The 24,097-nt window shown below is 46.9% G+C and overlaps 1 protein-coding gene across 1 annotated transcript in view; it reads left to right on the top strand.

Annotated features, from left to right (window-relative positions):
• LOC140424765 (obscurin-like) overlaps positions 1-24,097 on the top strand; it is a 1,044,598-nt gene that overhangs the window by 499,315 nt on the left and 521,186 nt on the right. Inside the window, 5 exon segments of the mRNA XM_072508149.1 lie at positions 134-400; positions 2,791-3,057; positions 6,926-7,192; positions 16,308-16,574; positions 21,504-21,770. Coding sequence (XP_072364250.1) covers positions 134-400; positions 2,791-3,057; positions 6,926-7,192; positions 16,308-16,574; positions 21,504-21,770 — 1,335 coding nt within the window.

Below are 24,097 nucleotides of genomic sequence, written 5' to 3'. Positions count from 1 at the left end.
GGATGTCAGAGTCCCGCCAAATATATCAGGTGAGCAAAGTTGTGGCCGGTCATGTCTGAAATTTGATGGATGTTCAGAAATTGGACTGGAATCTTATGTTCATTATCATGAACTTAATTACTGTCTTTCTTAGCCCTTCCTGTGGTTTTCAAACAAGAGCTTCAGAACAAAGAGGCTGAAGAGGACAGCACTGCCATTCTGCATTGTGAGATTTCAAAACCGGGTGTCCCAGTGGAATGGAGGAAAGGATCGGTGGTGCTTCATCCCAGTGAGAAACATGAAATGAAGCAAACGGGTTCCTGTGTTGAATTACTTATTCATAACCTAAAAGGTGATGATGCTGGAAAATATACGTGCGATTCAGGGGATCAAAAAACAACTGCATCTTTAAAAGTGAAGGGTAGGTCAATATTCATTATTCAGTAATTAAACTTTTCTAATTTTACAACTTAGGATGTCTTATTAAGCAAGATGTCACATTAGTCATTTTTATTGTCCGTTAAGGTTGAACTGAACATGTTCCTTTCAAAATTCTGAATCTTACTGTGGGGGAATTACCTTGTTACCCAGCCGCTTGTCAATGGGCTTTCCCATGGAAGCCACAACTTTCCACCTGGAGACATCCAAGCGGAGGTGCTCTGCAAGTGGGAAAATAGAATCCCAATGCCAGAGAATTCCAGCCTGTATGTTTTGGGAATAATTTCTACCTGGTGGGGAGTCAGGGCAGTCGCAATTAATTATCCTCCTAAAACATGCAGGAAATCTGCAGAGTGGGTGTTAAGACCATAAGACATAGGAGCCACTCGGCCCATCGAGTCTTCTCCTCCATTATATCCTGGCTGATATTGTGTCCTGTGTTGTGTCCACCCAAAGCCTCTGTCATCGAGACCTGAACAATATTGACTTTTGGCCTCATTTGAACAACACTGTCAGCTGTGGTGCCCCTTTGCAGCAGCTTTCTCGGTTGTCAGAAGATGGAGAATTGGTTATGTTTTGTGCTGAGCTGTATGTCAGTCAGGCAGCAATTGAATAGACAGTTTGGCTGCTTTTAGCACAAGTAGGGTAACCATTATGAGGGTGCATATTGAGAAATGACAAGTAAAGATGACAGCCACATGGAGATAAAAAATCTTATAGCTTTGCAGGTTGGGCTTTTATTTTTCAAATTACATAGCCCATGTGATTCTGAAGTACAGTTTTTAGCTCTGCTCCCCAAGCTCATCCCTGGATTGGGAGGTTCACAAGTCCAAGCTTTCAGTACACTATAGCATGTTTATCCTTAGCAGACAACACAACAGATCATGTAGATGAATCACTGCCACTTTAGCACAAGGCTACCATGGAAAAAATAAGCATTGATTTTCTGCCATCTTTGCAGGAAGCCTAGAAAGAGGGCGAGGGAGGTAGAGGACATCAATTCCTTTCTTTTCTAATACCAATAATCTTTATTAGTGTCACAAGTAGGCTTACATTAACACTGCAATGAAGTTGCTGTGAAAATCCCCTAGTCGCCACACTACAGCCCCTGTCAGGTACAACTGAGGGAGAATTGAGAATGTCCAATTCACCGAACAAGCACGTCTTTCGGGACTTGTGGGACAAAACAGGATCACCCAGAGGAAACCCACGCAGACACGGGGAGACGTGTAGACTCCGCACAGACACTGACCCAAGCCGTGAATCGAACCTGGGACCCTGGTGTTGTGACGCCACAGTGCTAACCACAGTGCGACCGTGCCGTCCACGATCATCCCAGATTCTAACTTTGTGAGGTGTCGATGGCTGGTTAAGTCAAAACGCTGCCTAGATCTGAGAACGAGGGACTTAAAACACAAAATATATTTAAATATCTACTGGGATTTATGGGCATGTTCCTATGTTGCACAAAGAACACAGGGGGCATGGGATGTCAGAGCACCCAACTTGATCACCCCATCCACCACCTTAAACGTTCACTCCAACACTTCAGTTGCCCACCCCAGCATTCCCAGTCCCCTTTCAATGGACCCATGTTCCACCAGCCAGCTGGCAGCATGGAGACTCGTCCCAAATCCCTGCTACCTGTATGACTCCTCCTCCTTGCAGTATAGTCATGCCGGCCTGATCTCAATTTGGCAGCCATCAGGTGAGGTAGCCACAGGAAGTCTAGAGCAGCACAGCTGTTTCATGTTGAGGGAGCAGGGGGAGTTCACTATCTAGGTCTTTGGGCACAGTACGAAGTCTTACAACACCAGGTTAAAGCCCAACAGGTTTGTTTCGATGTCACTAGCTTTCGGAGCGCTGCTCCTTCCTCAGGTGAATCTCAGATTAACTAACTGCAAAGATCAGGGATTGAACTTGATGTTTTAGTGGGCGGCACGGTAGAACAGCGGTTAGCACTGTTACTTCACAGCTCCAGGGTCCCAGGCTTGGGCCAATGTCTGTGCGGAGTCTGCACGTTCTCCCGTGTTTGGGTGGTCCAAGCTGAATTGCCCTTAGTGTCCAAAAATGGTTAGGTGGGATTACTGGGTTACGGGGATAGGGTGGAAATGTGGGCTTAGGAAGGGTGCTCTTTCCAAGGGCCGATGCAGACTCAATGGGCCGAATGACCTCCTTCTGCACTGTAAATTCTGTGATTCTTAGCTGGTCTATTTACTGTCTTACAAAGTTAAATCATTGATGATTGTTCATGTATTATTTTGAATGGAACAAATTGAAATTATGAATCGGCATCCTTAGATTCAGTGGAATCATTTTCTTTGGAGGTTGATTGAGCTACATCATTATGAATTGAATTACCTTCTCTCGTAGTTCTACCTGTGCTTTTCAAAGAGGAGCTTCAGAGTGTGGAGGCTGAAGAGGATAGTACTGCTACTCTTCACTGTCTGATCAGTAAACCCAATGCTCCAGTGAAATGGAGGAAAGGATCTCTGCTACTTCACCCAAGTGAAAAACATAAAATGAAGCAAAAAGGCATATATGTTGATCTGCTAATTCACAGTCTAAAAGTAGAAGATACTGGAGAATATACATGTGATTCAGGGGATCAGCAGACCACAGCTTCCTTAAAAGTGAAGGGTAGGACAAGAATCATTGCATATCATTGAATCATATTGCTTTTTGCCATGGAATGCTTCTCATGAGCTGATAATCTCCAAAATAATTTTGGAAAAATATGGTCCACCATTTGTTTGATCAATAATCTGAGGTATTGTGAATTTTGTGTCTGAGCTGAAGCTAGGGGCTTTTCACAGTAACTTCATTGAAGCCTACTTGTAACAATAAGCGATTATTATTATCAAGTTCCCTTCTTGTTCTCCTGTTACAGTTAGTGCACATTCACAGTCCCAACTTGAGAATTGCCATGTTTCAGATGGGTATTGATGTTCCGTTGAGATGTCATTTTATCCTTTGCTAATTTCATGCATGACCATATAACTTCGTAATGGGGTTTGAATAAAATTAAAACTGGATTGTTGGCCTTGAGAAACAGTCAAATTTAATAAATATGAAAGTGCATAACATTGATGAAAAGGAAATAACAATGTTGGCAACATTATCTGGGATATTACTAAAACAGTGAAGATATCTTAGCTACCAGATGAGGAGCTTAAAATAATATACAAACTCCTAAAATGCATTGGGCAGGATTCTCTGTCCCCGGGACGCCTAGAATGCGCTCCCTCATGGGGCGGAGAATCAGGCCTCGGCACAAAATCGGGATCGGTGCTGGGCGCCGGCCCAAATGATCCTCGCTGGCATCGGGATCGAGTTCCACCCCATATGCCGGTAGGAACATGAGAATAAATGAATGGGACGTCATGATCCATTTGCCTCTATTTAGAGAGCCCAGCGCCATATGCTCCACCCTATCTTGATTCTCTGGTCTTCGTGGCCAGAAATCATGGTTGGTGAGGTTCACTGGTGAACTCGGCAATCGTGAACCTGACATGGTGGATCTTGCAGTGGGTCAAGGGGGCAACGGGTCCACCACGCCAGGGCCACAATTGTAGAGAACCCCCCCCATCGCAAATCAGGCCCGATCCCCCTCCCCCAACACCGCACTGCATCTCCCAATACCCAGATTGCCTTGGCGCCCAACCCGTCCCCACTGGGCATCCTGTAATAGGGGAACCCCCCACCCGTGGGATCCCTGTAATAGGGGGACCCCCACAAGGATCCCCTGCCTACAGGAACCCCCACACACAGAACCCTCCAACCCACACGCAGACCCTACCCCCAAGGATGCCCCAGAAAAAAGACCCCTGTCTGGATGCTCGAGAGCAGTCCAGACAGGGGCTGGTGGAAACATCATAGCTGTACTACTTACCTTGCTGCTCCATGTGCCCATTCCTTGAAGGAGAGCAGCTGTGCCTGCGTCTGGTTCCCACAGGTTCACCATCTGCATTCCATTTATGCCTCTCCAGTAGTGGTTTGTGATTCACAGCTGGTAAAAACCATTTGCCACTTTGATCCATTCATCTCCCTTCACTCTTCAGTGGCTGAAGTGGTGGAATCCCAATGTCTGTAAACATTGCCCACATCACAGAGATGTAAGTTGCATTAAGCATTCCAATCACTCCAGTGTGTGATTTCACTGCAAGCGGCACAGCTATAATGCTTCCCACTGTCCCTGTCAGGACCGCTATGTAGCTTACAGTCAGGGGTCTTTTTTCTGGGGTGGGGAGGTGGTCTATTACAGGGGTCCCTGTTGGGGGTCCCCTTATTACAAGGGTCCCCCTATTACATGTCTTTTGTGGGGGGGGTGGTCAGGTCACCCTCGTACTTGGGGGTAGGAGGGGGCACCCGGGGAATCTAGAAGTGGGGGAGGGGCATGGCCGATTTGTGGTGCGATGGGCTGGGGGGGGGATCATGGTCGATTTGCGCTGGGGGTGCTGGACGCAAGACTCAGCCTTTGGCCCGCCTGCTCAAGATGACGGCCCGATATTTGGATTCCCCTGGAATCACCTCATGTTCCTCACCATGCATTAATTTGCACTTTGCATGGCAAGAAATTGGGAATTGCATCCTGCTTTACGACCACAAATGGATCGTAAACCTAGTGCAATTCACCTCCAGTGGGAGAATATGGGCAAGATTCTCCGTTCCCCGACGCCGATTTTGTAATCGCTGATCGGCGGAGAATCCCTTTTGACACCAAAATCAGGGGTGATGCCTGTTTGACGCAGGTTTCGTATGCTCCGCCCCCTCCAAAACAACATCATCGCGGCGCGCACCGCCCGCCGTTGGGACAGCCTCAGTGCGTCACCTAAAAGCTCTCCCCCGTTGCTCTGCCCCCGATGGGCTGAGTTCCCGACGGCGCGGTTCACTTGTGATCTCAGCCGTGTGGGAACCCAGCGTGATGGCTGTGGATTGTGTCCAGCCCCACCACAATCGGGCGAGAGCACTGCTGCTGGTCGGTGGGGGGGGGCTTCCGTGAGGGCTGGGGGGATTGGTGAGGGGGTGGCCAGGGGGGCACTATCTGGCAGGTCGGGGCCGGGCACTGCCGGCGCCATGTTTTATGGCACGACCGCTGCAGGTCGTCGCAGTGCGCACGCACGCCCACGGACCCAGCTATTCTCCGGCCGTTTATTTTGTGGAGGTGGGAGTTTTACGTGACGCAGCTGCTAGCCCCTCACCGGTCTTGCAACCGGTGAGGGGGTGCCACAAATTGTTTCTATGTAAAACGCCCCAGATCCTCCGCACTTAGCCTCAGAAACAGAGAATCTGGTCCAAAATCTCCCATCGTAGAATCCTGCCCATTATTTTCAGTGTACTCAAATGGGCATATATTTGAGTACCTGGAAACTCATTGAAGTACCTTATTAGTCTTCAGCCTTAACCACACTAACAGGAATTATTTATAAAGGCAAATTACTGCAGATGCTGGAATCTGAAACAAAAACAGAAAATGCTGGACAATCTTAGCAGGTCTGACAGCATGTGTGGAGTTGGAACAGAGCTAACGTTTTGAGTCTGGATGACTCTTTGTCAAAGCTAGAGAAAACTGGAAATAGGATGAGATTTATACTGTGTGGGGCAGGGTTGGTGTGGAGCAGTGGGACTGGATAGAGGGCCAGCGAGAGGTGAAGATTGTCTCATCGGGAACGTTGGTGATAATAACTAAGAACGGTGCGGATAGTGGATTAAGAGATCGCAATATGTTCATGGCAGAACGGACGTAAGCAGTGTGTCAAAGGGGAACTTGTATCAAGGAACAGATGCCCCTAGTAGGGTGGGGGAAGGGGAGACAATGGTAAGGAAAAACGGATCGATAGAAGAAATGAAAATAAATTGATAGAAGTAAAAATGGTGTGAAGGTGGAGAAGAGAGTTCACAGTCTGAAGTTGTTGAACTCAATGTTAAGTCTGGAACATGCCTAATCGGAAGATGAGGTGCTGTTCCTCCAGTTTGTGCTGGGCTTCATTGGAACATTGCAGCAGCCAAGGACGGACAAGTGGACATGAGAGCAGGACTGTGAGTTGAAATGGTGAGCAACAGGAAGGTCTAGGGCTGCTTGCGGATGGACCGAAGGTGTTCTGCAAGTGGTCACCCAGTCTGTCTTTAGTCTCTCCAATGTAGAGTAGACTGCATTGGGAGCAGAGAATACGATAGACCAGGTTGAAGGAGGTGCATGTGGAGATGTGCCTGTTTAGGCCCTTGGATGGTAAGCAGGGAGGAGGTAAAGGGGCAGGTGATGCACCTTTTTCGATTGTATGGGAAGGTGCCCTGGAAAGAGTGTGAAGTGTTGGGGGTGATGGAGGAATGGGCCAGAGAAACCCGGATGGTGCAGCAGGCCAAGGACGGACTTTAGAGCAGGTGTGTTGATGTAGTTGGCCAAGGACAGAGTTGTGGATTTTTTGATGTTTCCTTTAACCTTAACTTTTTGTTAATTTAAATGTTGACAAAATGATTTCATTACAAACAAAATTGCTGTCTCCCTTAGCTCTTCCCGTACTTTTCAAACAAGAACTTCAAAATGAAGAGGCTGAAGAGGATAGTACGGTCAAACTATACTGTGCGGTTACTAAACCTAATGCCTTGGTGGAATGGAGGAAGGGATCCATTATACTTCATCAAAGTGAGAAGTATGAAATTAAACAAAAAGGCAGGAACCATGAGTTGCTCGTTCATAGCCTAAAACTAGAAGATGCTGGTGAATATACCTGTGATTCTGGGGATCAACTGACCACAGCCTCTTTAAAAATAACTGGTAGGACAACAACCATAAATTGCTAAAATACTCGATAATCATTGTTCATTTTCATTGTTTCTCATGGAGCTGATAATTTTCTTTGAATTTCTTATGGTAAGATTACCAACTTTTTTTGTTCAGTAACAGTTTGCCATGTGCATTTCTCTTCAGAGCTTTGATTTAATTATTGTTTTCTCACAACTAGCATGTTTTGAGGGATATATATCACAACCCAGTCAGTACTTTGGATTTCTTTCTTAAGAGTTGATGTAATATTAATTTGAGATATTAGTAAAAAATTGCAAAGCTTCTTGAAATGCAGCCCCCCACCCCGCCCTACCAGCCTTTTGGAGGAAGCACTGCGGATAGCGAAGGCACAGAATGTACTCTGGGTCCATCACCAATAATGGCTCAGTAGCATGACTACCGATTGAGCTGGCTGAGTCCTAAAAGACATAGCTGCCAGACTGGATCTTCGGCACGTAGTGAGCGAACCAACAAGAGGAAAGAATTTACTTGATCTCATCCTCACCAATCCACCTGTGGTAAATGCATCTGTCCATTACAGTATTGGTAGGAGTGGCCTTTGTGGAGACGAGGCCCTGTCTTTATATTGAGGGTACCCTCCATCGTATTGTGTGGCACTACACCATGTTGAATGGGATATATTTCGAAAGGATCTAACAACTCAAAATTGGGCATCTACGAAGTGCTGTGAACATTTAGCAGCAGCAGAATTGTATACGATCACAATCTGTAACCTCATGGTCCTGCATATTCCCACTATATCATTATCATCAAGCCGGCAGATATCCAACCTGGTTTCAAAGAAGAATGCAGGAGGGAATCAGGGGCGTCATTCTCCGACCCCCAGCCGGGTCGGAGAATCGCCGGGGGCTGCCGTGAATCCCGCCCCCGCCGGTTGCCGAAGTCTCCGGCACCGGAGATTCGGCGGGGGCGGGAATCGCACCGCACCGGTTGGCGGCCCCCCCCCCCCCGCTCGATTCTCCGGCCCGGATGGGCCGAAGTCCTGCTGATAAATTGCCTGTCCCGCCGGCGTAAATTAAAGTACCTATTTACCGGCGAGATAAGGCGGCGCGGGCAGGCTCCGGGGTTCTGGGGGGGGCGCGGGGCGATCTGACCCTGGGGGGTGCCCCCACGGTGGCCTGGCCCGCGATCGGGGCCCACCGATCCGCGGGCGGGCCTGTGCCGTGGGGGCACTCTTTCCCTTCCGCCTCCGCTACGGCCTCCACCATGGCGGACGCGGAAGAGACTCTCCCCACTGCGCATGCGCGGGAAACTGACAGCGGCCGCTGACGCTCCCGCGCATGCGCTGGGAAACTGTCAGCAGCCGCTGACCATCACGCGCATGCGCCGCATTTCCGCGCCAGCTGGCGGGGCAACAAACGCAATTTCCGCCAGCTGGCGGGGCGGAAATCCCTCCACGCCGGCCTAGCCCCTCAATGTTGGGGCTAGGCTGCCAAAGATGCGGAGCATTCCGCACCTTTGGGCCGGCGCGATGCCCGTGTGTTTGGCGCCAGTCGGCGGACATCGCGCCGTTGGGGGAGAATTTCGCCCCTGGATTGGCGTAGGCTGGGAGTGCCGAGGGGCCTGTTCCTGAGCTGTAATTTTCCTGTAATTTGGAGAATCCAGCGGGGGGTCCCGCCAACCGGCGCGGCCCGATTCCCGCCCCCGCCTAATCTCCGGTACCGGAGACTTCGGCGGGGGCGGGATTCACGGCGGCCTACGGCCATTCTCCGACCCGACGGGGGGTCGGAGAATGACGCCCAGATCTTTTATCTAAATCTGTCACCTATTTTCCAAGGATCTACTTCCCTCTGTTCCCCGCCCGTTCATATATCTGTCCAGATGCATCTTAAATGATGCTATTGTGCTCGTCTCTACCACCTCCACTGGCAAATATTCCAGGCACCCACCACCCTCTGCATAAAAAACTTTCCATGCACATCTCCCTTAAACTTTCCCCCCCTCACCTTGAAATCGTGACCCCTTGTAATTGACACCCCCACTCTTGGAAAAAGCTTGTTGCTATCCACCTTGTCCAAACCTCTCATAATTTTGTAGACCTCAATCAGGTCCCCCCTCAACCTCCGTCTTTCCAATGAAAACAATCCTAATCTACTCAACCTTTCTTCATAGCTAGCACCCTCCATACCAGGCAACATCCTGCTGAACCTTCTCTGCACCCTCTCTAAAGCATCCACATCCTTCTGGTAATGTGGCGACCAGAACTGCACGCAGTATTCCAATTGTGGCCTAACCAAAGTCCTACACAACTGTAAGATGACCTGCCGACTCTTGTACTCAATACCCCGTCCGACGAAGGCAAGCATGCTGTATACCTTCTTGACCATTCTGTCGACCTGCGTTGCCACCTTCAGGGTACAATGGACCTGAACTCCCAGATCTCTCTGTACATCAATTTTCCCCAGGACTCTTCCATTGACCGTATAGTCCGCTCTTGAATTAGATCTTCCAAAATGCATCACCTTGCATTTGCCTGGATTGAACTCCATCTGCCATTTCTCTGCCTAACTCTCCAATCTATTTATATTTTGCTGTATTCTCTGACAGTCCTCCTCGCTATCTGCAACTCCACCAATCTTAGTATCATCTGCAAACTTGCTAATCAGACCACCTATACCTTCGTCCAGATCATTTATGTATATCACAAACAACAGTGGACCGAGCACGGATCCCTGTGGAACACCACTAGTCACCTTTCTCCATTTTGAGACACTCCCTTCCACCACTACTCTCTGTCTCCTGTTGCCCAGCCAGTTCTTTATCCATCTAGCTAGTACACCCTGAACCCCATACGACTTCGCTTTTTCCATCAACCTGCCATGGGAAACTTTAGCAAACGCCTTACTAAAGTCCATGTATATGACATCTACAGTCCTTCCCTCATCAATTAACGTTGTCACTTCCTCAAAGAATTCTAATAGGTTTGTAAGACATGACCTTTCCTGCACAAAATCATGCTGCCTATCACTGATAAGTCTATTTTCTTCCAAATGTGAATAGATCCTATCCCTCAGTATCTTCTCCAACAGTTTGCCGACCACTGACGTCAAGCTCACAAGTCTATAATTTCCTGGATTATCCCTGCTACCCTTCTTAAACAAAGGGACAACATTAGCAATTCTCCAGTCCCCCGGGATCTCACCCGTGCTCAAGGATGCTGCAAAGATATCTGTTAAGGCCCCAGCTATTTCTTCCCTCGCTTTCCTCAGTAACCTGGGATAGATCCCATCCAGACCTGGGGACTTGTCCACCTTAATGTCTTTTAGAATACCCAAAACTTCCCACTTCCTTATGCCGACTTGACTAAGAATATTTAAACATCCATCCTTGGCCTCAGCATCCATCATGTCTCTCTCCTTGGTGAATACCGATGCAAAGTACTCATTACGAATCTCACCCATTTCCTCTGACTCCACGCATAAATTCCCTCTTTTGTCTTTGAGTGGGCCAATCCTTTCTCTAGTTACCCTCTTGCTCCTTATATACGAATAAAAGGCTTTGGGATTTTCCTTAACCCTGTTAGCCAAAGATATTTCATGACCCCTTTTAGCCCTCTTTATTGCGCGTTTGAGATTTGTCCTACTTTCCCGATATTCCTCCAATCAGATTTAAGTCGCCTAGATCTTACGTATGCTTTCTTTTTCATTTTAGCTAGTCTCACAATTCCACCCGTCATCCATGGTTCCCTAATCTTGCCATTTCTATCCCTCATTTTCACAGGGACATGTCTGTCCTGCACTCAAATCAACCTTTCCTTAAAAGACTCCCACATTTCAAATGTGGATTTACCCTTAAACAGCTGCTCCCAATCCACATTCCCTAGCTCCTGCCGAATTTTGTTATCCTTGGCTTTTCCCCAATTTAGCACTCTTTCTTTAGGACCACTCTCGTCTTTGTCCATGAGTATTCTAAAACTTACGGAATTGTGATCGTTTTCCCAAAGTAATCACCGTCTGAAACTTTAACCACCTGGCCGGGATTATTCCCCAATACCAGGTACAGTATGGCCCCTTCCCGAGTTGGACTATTTACATACTGCTCTAAAAAAGTCTCCTGGATGCTCCTTACAAATTCTGCTCCATCGACGCCTCCAACACTACATGAGTCCCATTCAATGTTGGGGAAGTTAAAATCTCCCATCATGACCACCCTATTGCTCCTACATTTTTCTATAATCTGTCTACATATTTGTACCTCTACTTCACGCTCGCTTTTGGGAGGCCTGTAGTGAAATCCCAACAATGTTAGTGCACCCTTCCTATTTCTTAGCTCTACCCATATTGCCTCAGTGCTCGAATCCTCAATCGTGCCCTCCTTAATCATAGCTGTGATATCATCTCTGACCAGTAATGCAACTCCTCCACCCCTATTACCTCCCTCTCTATCCCTCCTGAAGCATCTGTACCCTGGGATATTTAGTTGCCAATCTTGCCCTTCCCTCAAACAAATCTCCGTAATATCAATAACATCATATTCCCAGGTACTAATCCAAGCCCTAAATTCATTTGCCTTACCTGCTACACTTCTCGCATTGCAACAGATGCACCTCAGACCACCTGTCCCTTTGCGTTCATCATCTCTTCCCTGTCTACTCTTCCCCTTAGTCACATTGAGTTTATTATCTAGTGCCTTACTGGCTTTAGTTGCTGCCTCTTTACTGACCTCTGACTTTCTAATCTGGTTCCCATCCCCCTGCCACATTAGTTTAAAACCTCCCCAACAATGTTAGCAAAAGCACCTAGGACATTGGTTCCAGTCCTGCCCAGGTGCAGACCATCCGATTTGTAATGGTCCCACCGGCCCCAGAACCAGTTCCAATGTCCCAAAAATCTGAACCCCTCCCTCTTGCACCATCTCTCAAGCCACGTATTCATTCTGACTATTCTTGAATTCCTACTCTGACTGTCTTGTGGCACTGGTAACAATCCCGAGATTACTACCTTTGAGGTCCTACTTTTTAATTTATCTCCTAACTCCCTGAATTCTGATTGTCGGACCTCATCCCGTTTTTTACCTATATCGTTGGTGCCTATACGCACCACGACAACTGGCTGTTCACCCTCCCCCTTCAGTATGTCCTGCAGCCGATCTTAGACATCCCTGACCCCTGTGACCCGGGAGGCAACATACCATTCGGGAGTCTCGTTTTCGACCACAGAAACGCCTGTCTACTCCCCTTACGATTGAATCCCCTATGACTATAGCCCTGCCAGTCTTTTTCCCACCCTTCTGTGCACAGAGACAGCCACGGTGCCATGAGCCTGGCTACTGCTGCCTTCCCTGGTGAGTCATTGCCCCCAACAGTATCCAAAACGGTCTACCTGTTTTGAAGGGAGATGACCGCAGGGGACACCTGCACTGCCTTCCTGCTCTGTCTCTGCCTTTTGGTCACCCATTCCCTGTCTCCCTCACCAACCTTAATCTGCGGTGTGACCAACTCATTGAACATGCTATCCACGTCCTCCTCAGCATCGCGGATGCTCCAAAGTGAGTCCATCCGCAGCTCCAGAGCCGTCATGCGGTCTAACAGGAGCTGCAGCTGGACACACTTCCCACACATGAAGGAGTCAGGGGCATCGGCCGCGTCCCTGAACTCCCACATTGAGCATGAGGAACATAACACGGGTCTGGGATCTCCTGCCATTTTTACACTTTACCTTAACTGATTACAAATATAATATCAAATAATGAATAAGTGAAAACAATAAGGATTTTACTTACCAATCACAATACTTACCAACCCATGAAGAGTTAAATTTCTCCCAGCTACTTACCTTCTCGACAGACCCCTGGCCACTGCTCCTGCCGAAAATCTGAAGCTATAACTTGCGGATAAAAGAAAAAGAAAAGAGAGAGCTTACCTGATATTCACTCACCCCCTTAGGTTCGAGGAGGTGGAAAGGTGGGAGACACTACAAGTGTAGTGTCTCGGGTTTATCAACCGCCCAACTTAAATAGAGTTAAAAATCAAACACTTGAGCACCTACCTGATTCCCAAGCTGCACTCCGGCTCCCTCTCTCTCTCCTGCTCCCAGAAATGAAGGCCGCTGGAACCTGGGGGCAAGTTTAAACACCTACCTGAATCCCAAGCTGCACTCGCTGCACTCCGGCTCCCTCTCTCTCTCCCGCTCCCAGAAATGAAGGTCGCTGGAACCTGGGGGCAAGTTTAAACGCCTACCTGAATCCCAAGCTGCCCTCGCTGCGCTCCGGCTTCCACTCTCTCTTCTGCTCTCGGAAATGAAGGCTGCTGGAACCTGGGGGCAAGTTTAGACACGTACCTGAATCCCAAGCTGCACTCACTGCGCTCCAGCTCCCACTCTCTCTCCCGCTCCCTGAAATGAAGGCCGCTGGAATCTGGGGGGCAAGTTTAAACACCTACCTGAATCCCAAGCTGCATTCGCTGCGTCCGGCTCCCTCTCACGCTCCCGAAAATGAAGGCCGTTGGAACCTGGGGGCAAGTTTAAACACCTACCTGAATCCCAAGCTGCACTCGCTGCGCTCCGGCTCCCTCTCACGCTCCCGAAAATGAAGGCCGCTGGAACCTGGGGGCAAGTTTAAACACCTACCTGATTCCCAAGCTGCACTCGCTGCTCTCCGGCTCCCTCTCTCTCTCCCGCTCCCGGAAATGAAGGCCGCTGGAACCTGGGGACAAGTTTAAACACCTACCTGAATCCCAAGCTGCACTCGCTGCGTTCCGGCTCCCTCTCCTGCTCCCGGAAATGAAGGCCGCTGGATCCTGGGGGCAAGTTTAAACACGTACATGAATCCCAAGCTGCACTCGCTGCGCTCCGGGAGCTCCCACTGTCTCTTCCGCTCCCGGAAAGGTGGGGGACAATTAAATAACTACTCAATGATGGGGGAACCCAGCACATCTGCGCAAAAGACATTTGCAGTCATCTTCAGTCAGAACTACCCAATGGAGGATCCATCTGTGGCTTCTCTTGAAGACTCCAGCATCATCCCATGTGATATTAAGAAACAGCATAAGGCACTGGACACTGCAAAGTCTATGGGACCTGGCAACATCCCGACAATAATGCGCTCCAGAACTCACTGCACCTTTTAGTCAAGCTGTTCCAGTACAGCTACAACACGGAAAAATTAGTCAGAATCTGGAAATTTGCCCAGGTATGTCCTGTACACAAAAGACAGGACAAATCCAACACATCCAATTATCAACGCATCAGTACAGCAAAGTGATGGATGTTGACATCGACTGTGCTATGATGCGGCTCTTACACTGCAACAACCTGCTCAGTTTCAGTTCCACCAGGGTCACTCGGCGCTTGACCTTGACCTAAACGTGGAAATAAAAACTGAACTCGAGTCAAGGTGAGAATGACTGCCTGTCACATCATGGCAGCATTTGACCGAAATAGGGCTCCAAGGAGCCAGAGCAAAATTGAATTCAATGGGAATCAGGAAAGATTTTCCACTGGTTAGAGTCATACATAGCACAAAAGAAATTGGTTGTGGTTGTTGGAGGTCAATAAAATCAGGAGTTCTTCAGGGTAGTGTCCCAGGCCCAACCATTCTCAGCTGTTTCATCAAAGACCTTCCCTCTATCATAAGGTCAGATGTGGGGATATTGTGGATGATTGCACAGTGTACAGCAACATTCACGACTCTTAAGATACTGAAGTACTCCATGTCCAAATGCAGAAAGACCTGGATAATATTCAGGCCTGGGCTGACAAGTGGCGAGTAACATTTGCCCCAGGCAAGTGCTAGGCAATGACCATCTCCATCAGGAGAGAATTTAACCATCTCTCCTTGATGTTCGCTGAATTCTCTATTATCTCTACCTCCTTGTGGTTACCAATGACCAGAAACTGAATTGGACTCGCTATATAAATACTGTGGCTAGAAGAGCTGGTCAGAGGCTGGGAATTCTGTAGAGAGCAACTGACCTCCTGACTCCCCAAAGCCTGTCCACCATCTACAAGACATACGCCAGGAGTGTGATGGCTTGCAGTTTGGCTCACTTCCACATGCTAGAAGCCACATATATTCACACAGGACCCTTTCCTTTGCAGAAAGAAGGAACATGTTTTCTTTTCAAGCAAAACAAAAGCTTGGGAGAGAGCCATCCACGGGTTCATTCCCATGGCGAGTGCGTGGCCCATCAGAGTCGACCTGCCTGGTTCGAACTTGAACAAAAGCTTGGCAGTTAACTGTCCCTTGATACTTTCTCCATGGCAATGCCTCTACCAATCAGAGTCCACTTGCCAATCAATAAGCACTCTCTTCTCATGCAGTATAAATTGCTGTTCCCATTACAGGTGGTAATCTTGTGATTTGTCCTGATGAGCACAAGACAAACATCTTAGACAGCATGTCTCACTTTTCAGGAATTCTCAAGTTCTTTACCACCAAATGACTGTTTTTTTAAGCTATTGTTTATTGAATTATTCCTATTTACTTACTCTAATTTATTGTCACTAATTATGGGTGCAGTTGAACGGCCATGATGCACACGAAAAGTAGCTCGCCGGCACAGCATGGTCGGTAGAAGCCGGGAGTCCCAGCTCCCAGGATCTACCTGGCTCGTAACGCCTCGCAAGATGTTGCAATGTAAATCCCGCCCAGTGTGGGCAGGATCACTTTTAGGTATTCTGCATATTAAAGTGAGACAGCTAGTGCTACGTTAATGTGCAGTCTCCCGAGGTACCCGAGCCGTTGGCATTTATCCCTTTCATTGCGGAGACCTCGCGTGAACGCCGTTCAGTACTCGTCTCCACAATTGGGGACCAGATGGAACGGCACTCATGGGGTTCTCCCAGGGGATTTGAGGCCCGCCCAGGTGCATGCCTTTTACTCTGACACTGCTGGTGCCACCCAGAAAAGCTGGCAGTGCCACCTGGGTGCCAGCCTAGCTGGGAGCACCAGAGATCAGGGCGCTATTTCCCCTCATTTGTCGGTTTTTGAATTTTTTGGGAATGACACTGTCTGAAAGAATAATTTGGGGCTTGTACGCTGAAAACTATTTTCAGCAGGTCAGATCAGATTTGTGTGAAAACTGAGAGATAAGATTTGGATGTTGACTCATCGGTATCATTCTAAACCAAATTTAATGTGTCCATAGCATTGCCTGTGTTTTTCAAGCAAGAACTTCAGAATGAGGAAGCTGAAGAGGGTGGCACTGCTACTTTACGTTGTGAGATTACGAAACCTGATGCCCCTGTAAAATGGAGGAAGGGATCGCTGGTACTTTGTCCAAATGACAAGTATGAAATGAAGCAAGAAGGTTCCATGTGTGATTTACTCATTCACAGCCTAAAACCTGAAGATGGTGGAGACTATACCTGTTATTCTGGAGAGCAACAAACTACTGCCTCTTTAAGAGTGAAGGGTAGGATAAAAAAATCACATTACTCATTTTTCAACATGACTCCATCCTTTCACATTTTCATGCGTAATTGTCTAGCCTTTTAAAAAATAAATTTTTAGAGTACCCAATTCAAGGGGCAATTTAGCGTGGCCAGTCCACCTACCCTGCACATCTTTGGGTTGTGGGGGCGAAACCCGGGGAGATTGTGCAAACTCCACACAGACATTGACCCAGGATCGGGATCGAACCTGGGACTTCGGTGCCGTGAAGCTGCAGTGCTAACCACTGCACCACCGTGCTGCCCTTAGCCTCCTATTAATAACAGCATGCCACTCAATTCGTATTGTATACAGTTCTACTGATTGTTTAATTAAACGATTATCTTCCTCACAATTTACATATAGCTCACTGAACATAAATTATTTCTAATCGTAACCCACTAAAAACTTTACGAGCGGAATCTAACTGAAATGAAACAGAGTCTCATGTTGAGTACTTTTAGCTGGGTGTTTCCTGGCACTTGCAGCGCAGAGAAAGACCATGCTCTAATGGGACTCTTTTATTTTGGTGCCTCAGCGGGGAACGCCCTGCCGAGGCCAAGCTCTGCTCCTCAGAGCAGGATCGCCCCGATACCGAGACCCCCCAACTTGACCCCCGGACGCCCCAACGTGACCCCTGGACCCTTCCCCCCCCACCCCAATTCACCTATAAGGGGGTCATCAAGCCCCTCCCATACCCTCAGGTCTGATCCCCGCTGCAGGCATACTGTCACCCGGGCACCGTGGCACGGCCAATCTGGCACTGCCCTTCCAGGTGGGCAGGGCCAGCTGGGCACCCTAGCAGTGCCAAGGTGGAAACCAGGTGGCATTGCCTGGGTGCCCAGGTGGCACTGCCAGACTGGGCCTCAGGGGTGCCAGGGTACCACCCTGCCAATGTCCAGCCACCCAGAGGCCCCCAATCCCCTGTGAGACTCCCCAAGTGCCGTTCCGGCTGGTCCTCTTTGTGGGCAAAGGGTTTAGATCCCAACGCCTTGGTTAGATCTGGCAAGTGCATATTAAAGTGAGACTAGCCGCACACTTTGATGTGCAATTTTGTCAATGGCCAGGATTCGGATCGCAACGCCTCGCGATATCCCGTTAGATCTCGCAAGATGTGGCGAGCCCGGCCTCTCGTGATATTTACTGGCTTCCTCCCTCAGTCCAAAGATGTGCAGGTTAGGTGGATTGGCCATGATAAATTGCCTTTAGTGTCCAAAAAAGGTTAGGTGGGGTTACTGGGTTACAGGAGTAGGGTGGAGGCGTGGGCTTAAGTAGGGCGCTCTTTCCAAGAGCCGGTGCAGACTCCTTCGGCCGAACGGCCTCCTTCTGCACTGTAAATTCTGTGAATCTATGTCCTGTTCACTTCGCATCCCTGTGCTTTATGACATAATAATAATAATAATTGCTAATTGTCGTAAGTAGACTTCAATGAAGTTATTGTGAAAAGCCCCTCCATCGACATACATCGGCTCCTGGTCAAGCAATGTCTTGATTTTAAAATTCTCGTACTTGTTTTATCTCCCTCCCTATCCCTGTATTCTCCTCCAGCCCCACAACCCTCTGAGATAGCTTCCGTCCTCTCATTCTGGCCTGTTGAGCATCTCCAGTTTTAATCATTCCCTCATTCGTGGTCATACTTTAAGTTGCCCAGACCCAAAGCTATAAAATACCCATCATACACCTCACTGCCTCGCTATCTAATTTTCCTTTAACACGCCCCTTAAAAACTAGTTCTTTGACCAAGCTTTTGGTCTTCTAACCTAATATTACCCTATGTAGCTCGGTGTCATATTTTGTCTGGTCATGCTCCAGAGAAGCACCTTGGAACATTTTATTACTTTAAAGGTACCATCTGAATAAAGGTTGTTGGTTGATTGCTGGTGTTTACAAATTTTGAAAATGCATTTACAGGATGTGGGTGTCGCTGGCTGGGCCAGCATTTATTGCCCATCCCTAATTGCCCATGAAAAGGTAGCCCCTATGGCATGGATACACACAGAGTGCTGTTAGGGAGGAAATTCCAGGATTTTGACCCAGTAACAATGAAGGAAAGAAAATATACAGCAGACATCCAGTGGTGGTGTTCCCATGTATCTGCTGGCCTTGGCTTTCTGGATGGTAGCAGTTATGGGTTTGGGAGGTGCTCCCTTGGGTGCCTAGAGTGCATTTTGTTGATGGTACTCACTGCTGTATTGAAGGGGTGCTAGTCAAGCAGGCTTCTTTGTCCTGGATAATCGAGCTTCTTGATTGTTGTTGGAACTGCTCTAATCCAAGCATGTGGAGAGGATTCCATCACACTCCTGACTTGTGTCTTGTGGATGGTGGACAGGCCTTAGGGAGTCAGGAAGTGATTTACACGCCACAGGATTCCGAGCCTCTGATCTGCTCTTGTAGCCACAGTATTTATATGGCTGGTCTAGTTCAGTTTCTGATTAATGGTAACTCCCAGAATGTTGGTAGTAGAGGATTAAGCAATGGTAAAGTCGGTGGTGTTGTCGATAGTGTGGAAGGATGTAGCAGGTTACAGAGGGATATAGATAAGCTGCAGAGCTGGGCTGAGAGGTGGCAAATGGAGTTTAATGTAGAGAAGTGTGAGGTGATTCACTTTGGAAGGAATAACAGGAATGCGGAATATTTGGCTAATGGTAAAGTTCTTGAAAGTGTGGATGAGCAGAGGGATCTAGGTGTCCATGTACATAGATCCCTGAAAGTTGCCACCCAGGTTGATAGGGTTGTGAAGAAGGCCTATGGAGTGTTGGCCTTTATTGGTAGAGGGATTGAGTTCCGGAGTCGGGAGGTCATGTTGCAGCTGTACAGAACTCTGGTACGGCCGCATTTGGAGTATTGCGTACAGTTCTGGTCACCGCATTATAGGAAGGACGTGGAGGCTTTGGAGCGGGTGCAGAGGAGATTTACCAGGATGTTGCCTGGTATGGAGGGAAAATCTTATGAGGAAAGGCTGATGGACTTGAGGTTGTTTTCGTTGGAGAGAAGAAGGTTAAGAGGAGACTTAATAGAGGCATACAAAATGATCAGGGGGTTGGATAGGGTGGACAGTGAGAGCCTTCTCCCGCGGATGGAAATGGCTGGCACGAGGGGACATAGCTTTAAACTGAGGGGTAATAGATATAGGACAGAGTTCAGAGGTAGGTTCTTTACGCAAAGAGTAGTGAGGCCGTGGAATGCCCTACCTGCAACAGTCGTGAACTCGCCAACATTGAGGGCATTTAAAAGTTTATTGGATAAACATATGGATGATAATGGCATAGTGTAGGTTAGATGGCTTTTGTTTCGGTGCAACATCGTGGGCCGAAGGGCCTGTACTGCGCTGTATTGTTCTATGTTCTATGTTCTATTGAATGTCAAAGGTTATCTAACCTTCTATTTCTTTATGTAGCTCAATGTTACATTTTGTTTGATAATGCTCCTGGGAAGCACTTTAGGAAGGTTATTACATTAAATAAACTATCTAAATAAAGGGTGTTGTTTGAACTGGTGTTTATAATTTTTTAATACTATTTGTACAGTATGTGATACTATTTGTATTAAAATATTTGTGTTACATAAGATTCTGCCACTTTGATTGATAAAACATTTGAAGACAATTTTTAACTAGTGTCCAAAACTGATGTGAAGTCAGTGGAGTGCCTTTACTACTCTGCTATTTGTGCTGCCCTGACTTTCAAGCCAATATTTAGCCTGAACTTCACTGAACTGCCACCAGCAACAAGTAGCAATGGTGTTGCGCAAAGCTTCATGTGGGGCAGCAGCAGGCCAGAGATTTTTGGAGGGAACAGGAGAAGGACTCCTTCTTCTAGACCCACAAAATAATTAACACTTCATGGAGTGATATTTCAGCATCCAAAGATGGACCTGGTCAGTGCCTGGATAGAGCATACACAGAACACGCCCCATCTATTTGTACGGTAGAAGGAAGAGAATGACAAATGAAGAGAACTTGAAGAGAAGAGAAAGGGAGAGAGAGCTGGAAGAGTAGATAGAAAAAGACAGACAAGCAGAAAAGTAGACAAAGAAATAGCAGCACTAAGGGAGTGTAAGAGAGTATCCTCTGACTTACGTGAACGGACACAACGACAACTTGCATTTTTCAAAAAGACCTTAAACTTAGACAAATGTCCTATGAGTATAAATATTGTCATTCTATCCATTATCTATATTGCTGAGAAAAGAAACGTCTTTTCAACTTTCACTTATTGGGACAGATGCAAGAATGTCAAATTTTAAAATGAACCACAATTCATACTGCATGAGAAAGGAGGTGTTGGTTGGTTGGCAGGTTGGCTCTGATTGGTCACGACGTTGCCATGTAAATGTAGCTGGAAGCTATTGTTCCCTATGCTTTTGTTTATTCAAAAAGGTGCAATGTCGAGACATACTCCTTTTGCCTGGGTAGAATTGGATGTAATTCCTTTTGCCTGGATGTAAAATTGGGCAATTGAAAAATTCCAAGTGTGCTCAGAATTACAATAACAGCGAATTTAAGATTAGCAGTTGAGCTCGCAATGTAACTCACTTACGTTTGCGAGAAGCAAATGTATTCATTTTCAGAGACATGTCCTCTGCAAGCAAATGTTTGCGTTCCCCAGTGGTGGATGGTGCGAACAATGGGGGAACCCATAGCTATCCCATGGCGGGCCACCTCCGCCAACCCAAAACACGCCACAGGTGAAGAAAATCCAGTCCTATGTGTGAACAGGATGAGCGTAATTAAAACTACACATGTTTGGTTTAGTATTAACAAGGATTTTGTGTGGCTAATATGGGTAATGTAATATTATCAACAGAATGCCTTTTTCTAGGGAACATAAATTTCATTTCATTATTGAGAATTTCAATGATCATAATTTGACGAAGCTGTGTTATCAGAAATTAATGTGCTATCTTCTTATAGCGATGCCTGTACTTTTCAAACAAGGGCTTCAGAGTGTTGAGGCTGAAGAGGATAGTACTGCTGCTCTACAATGCGAAGTTACTAAACTTAATGCATCAGTGGAATGGAGGAAGGGATCAATTGTACTTCACTCCAGTGACAAGTACAAACTGAAGCAAGAAGGTTACAGCATTAAGTTGCTCATTCACAAACTGAAACTTGAAGATGCTGATGAATATACCTGTGATTCTGGTGATCAACAGACCACTGCATCGTTAAAAGTAAAGGGTATGGAAAGAAATTTTTTATCACAGAGTTGATCATCATTTCCATCTCCTGACCACATTCACAATTTCCTTTATTCTGTGTACATCTGTTTTGTTAAAAAAAAAGGTGAGAATGTGTGTCTGTGTGATATTGTTGCAGAGTCCCTTCAACTAATTACTTTTGTCAATCCAGATACCACTGTCTCTTCTGTCAACTATTTAACCATAACTTGCTGGACACAACATGGCAACAAATAGCTGTTTCTTCCAGTAGCTTCCTGGAGTAGAAGGATAACAGCCACTGTGGCATTCTGTTTTTATGTTGTGCATCTCCACTTCAATGCAATTCAGCATGTGTTTAACCTCTAATCTGAAACACCCCTCAGGGTGCAGTGATACCGCAACCTAGATTATATGAATAATTCTTAGAACGGATCTTGAACTTTTAACTTTCAGACTCAGAGGCAAAACCTAATCAATGTTCTCTGCTTTTTTCCCTTATCTCTACCAGAAACATATAAGTGTACATTGTTGAAAGAGTAACAAAGATGATAGTACTGCAGTACTCACATGATTGTTGCATTGGATTAGAAATTGGCTTGTTTGTGGTCATTCATGCATCACAATTTCCCTTGATAAATTATATATTCACAAATTGAATTACTGTTGTTCCCTGAGCTTTGCCCGTGCTTTTCAAACAAGAGCTTCAGAACACAGAAGCTGAAAAGAATGGTTCTGTCATTTTGCGCTGTGAGGTTACTAAACCTGATGTTCCAGTGGAATGGAGGAAGGGATCTATAGTACTTTACCCAAGTAACAAGTATGACATGATACAAAAAGGTTGCTCCATTGAACTGCTTATTCGTAATTTAGGACCTGAAGATGGAAGGGAATATACCTGTGATTCTGGAGATCAGAAGACCACTGCCTCATTGAAAGTGAAGGGTAGGGCAGCTATCCTTATTGATCATAATCGAATCCATGTGAATTTTCAGCATACAAGATGTCTTATGAATCAATCTCAATTCGTGACATTCACTATTTTATTAATCCTCTAGATTGCTATAAGCTTACAAGTGGATTGCTCCTTCAATATTGAATGTTAGATTGTCACTTCCATCTCGCTGCTGAAAAATACAGTACTTCTTGATTTATTGTGAATTATAACCTTTATATGAAATATCATATATCCCAGGATTAACTTTAACATCAGTATATACTTCTCTTTAGTAAAGATCGATACAAGATACTTATTGAATACCTGTGTCATACTTAAGTCACCGCCAATAAATTGATAATCCTTTTACTGATATCGGGCAAAATTGGCACTGGAGCGGGTCCAGCGGAGATTCACACGGATGACCCCAGGAATGGTAGGCCTAACATACGATGAACGTCTGAGGATCCTGGGATTATATTCATTGGAGTTTAGGAGGTTGAGGGGAGATCTAATAGAAACTTACAAGATAATGAATGGCTTAGATAGGGTGGATGTAGGGAAGTTGTTTTCATTAGCAGGGGAGACTAGGACCCGGGGGCACAGCCTTAGAATAAAAGGGAGTCACTTTAGAACAGAAATGAGGAGAAATTTCTTCAGCCAGAGAGTTGTGGGTCTGTGGAATTCATTGCCACAGAGGGCGGTGGAGGCCGGGACGTTGAGTGTCTTTAAGACAGAAGTTGATAAATTCTTGATTTCTCGAGGAATTAAGGGCTATGGAGAGAGAGAGGGTAAATGGAGTTGAAATCAGCCATGATTGAATGGTGGAGTGGACTCGATGGGTCGAATGGCCTTACTTCCGCTCCTATGTCTTATGGTCTAAAATTCACTGCTTGAGATTCTCCATCCTGGCAGCCGGCCAATGGGATTTTCCATTGTGGGCACCCCCACACTTCCGGGAAATCCGCGGACGTGAGTGCGCTGCTGGCGAAGCGGAGGATCCCGCCGACGGAGAATCCAGCCCTTGTTCTCCCGCCGGAGCTGAATTGCACCTGATTAAGCGCAAATGAGGAAGCGATTCCCAATCTTTTGTGAGGATTGCGTGTGATTCCTGAGGGAATCCCGACAGTATCCTGTGCCCCCCACCCCCGCTGCTCGCATCCTAATTCAGCCCCCCCACCCCTGATTTATTTTCTGGGTCCCCCAATATGGGGTGACCCAACCCCCCAGCGACCACCTAAATAAAGGGATCCCCCTCAGAGAACCCCTAAATAAAGGGATCCACACAGAGAACCCCTAAATAAAGGGATCCACACAGAGAACCCCTAAATAAAGGGATCTACACAGAGAACCCCTGAATAAAGGGATCCACACAGAGACCCCCTAAATAAAGAGATCCCCAGAGCCCCCTT

Source organism: Scyliorhinus torazame, chromosome 6 (genome assembly GCF_047496885.1).
Source record: "Scyliorhinus torazame isolate Kashiwa2021f chromosome 6, sScyTor2.1, whole genome shotgun sequence".
Taxonomy (NCBI): domain Eukaryota; kingdom Metazoa; phylum Chordata; class Chondrichthyes; order Carcharhiniformes; family Scyliorhinidae; genus Scyliorhinus; species Scyliorhinus torazame.
The sequence above is the reverse complement of the archived record's forward strand: the minus strand, read 5'-3'. Positions and strand labels throughout refer to the sequence as shown.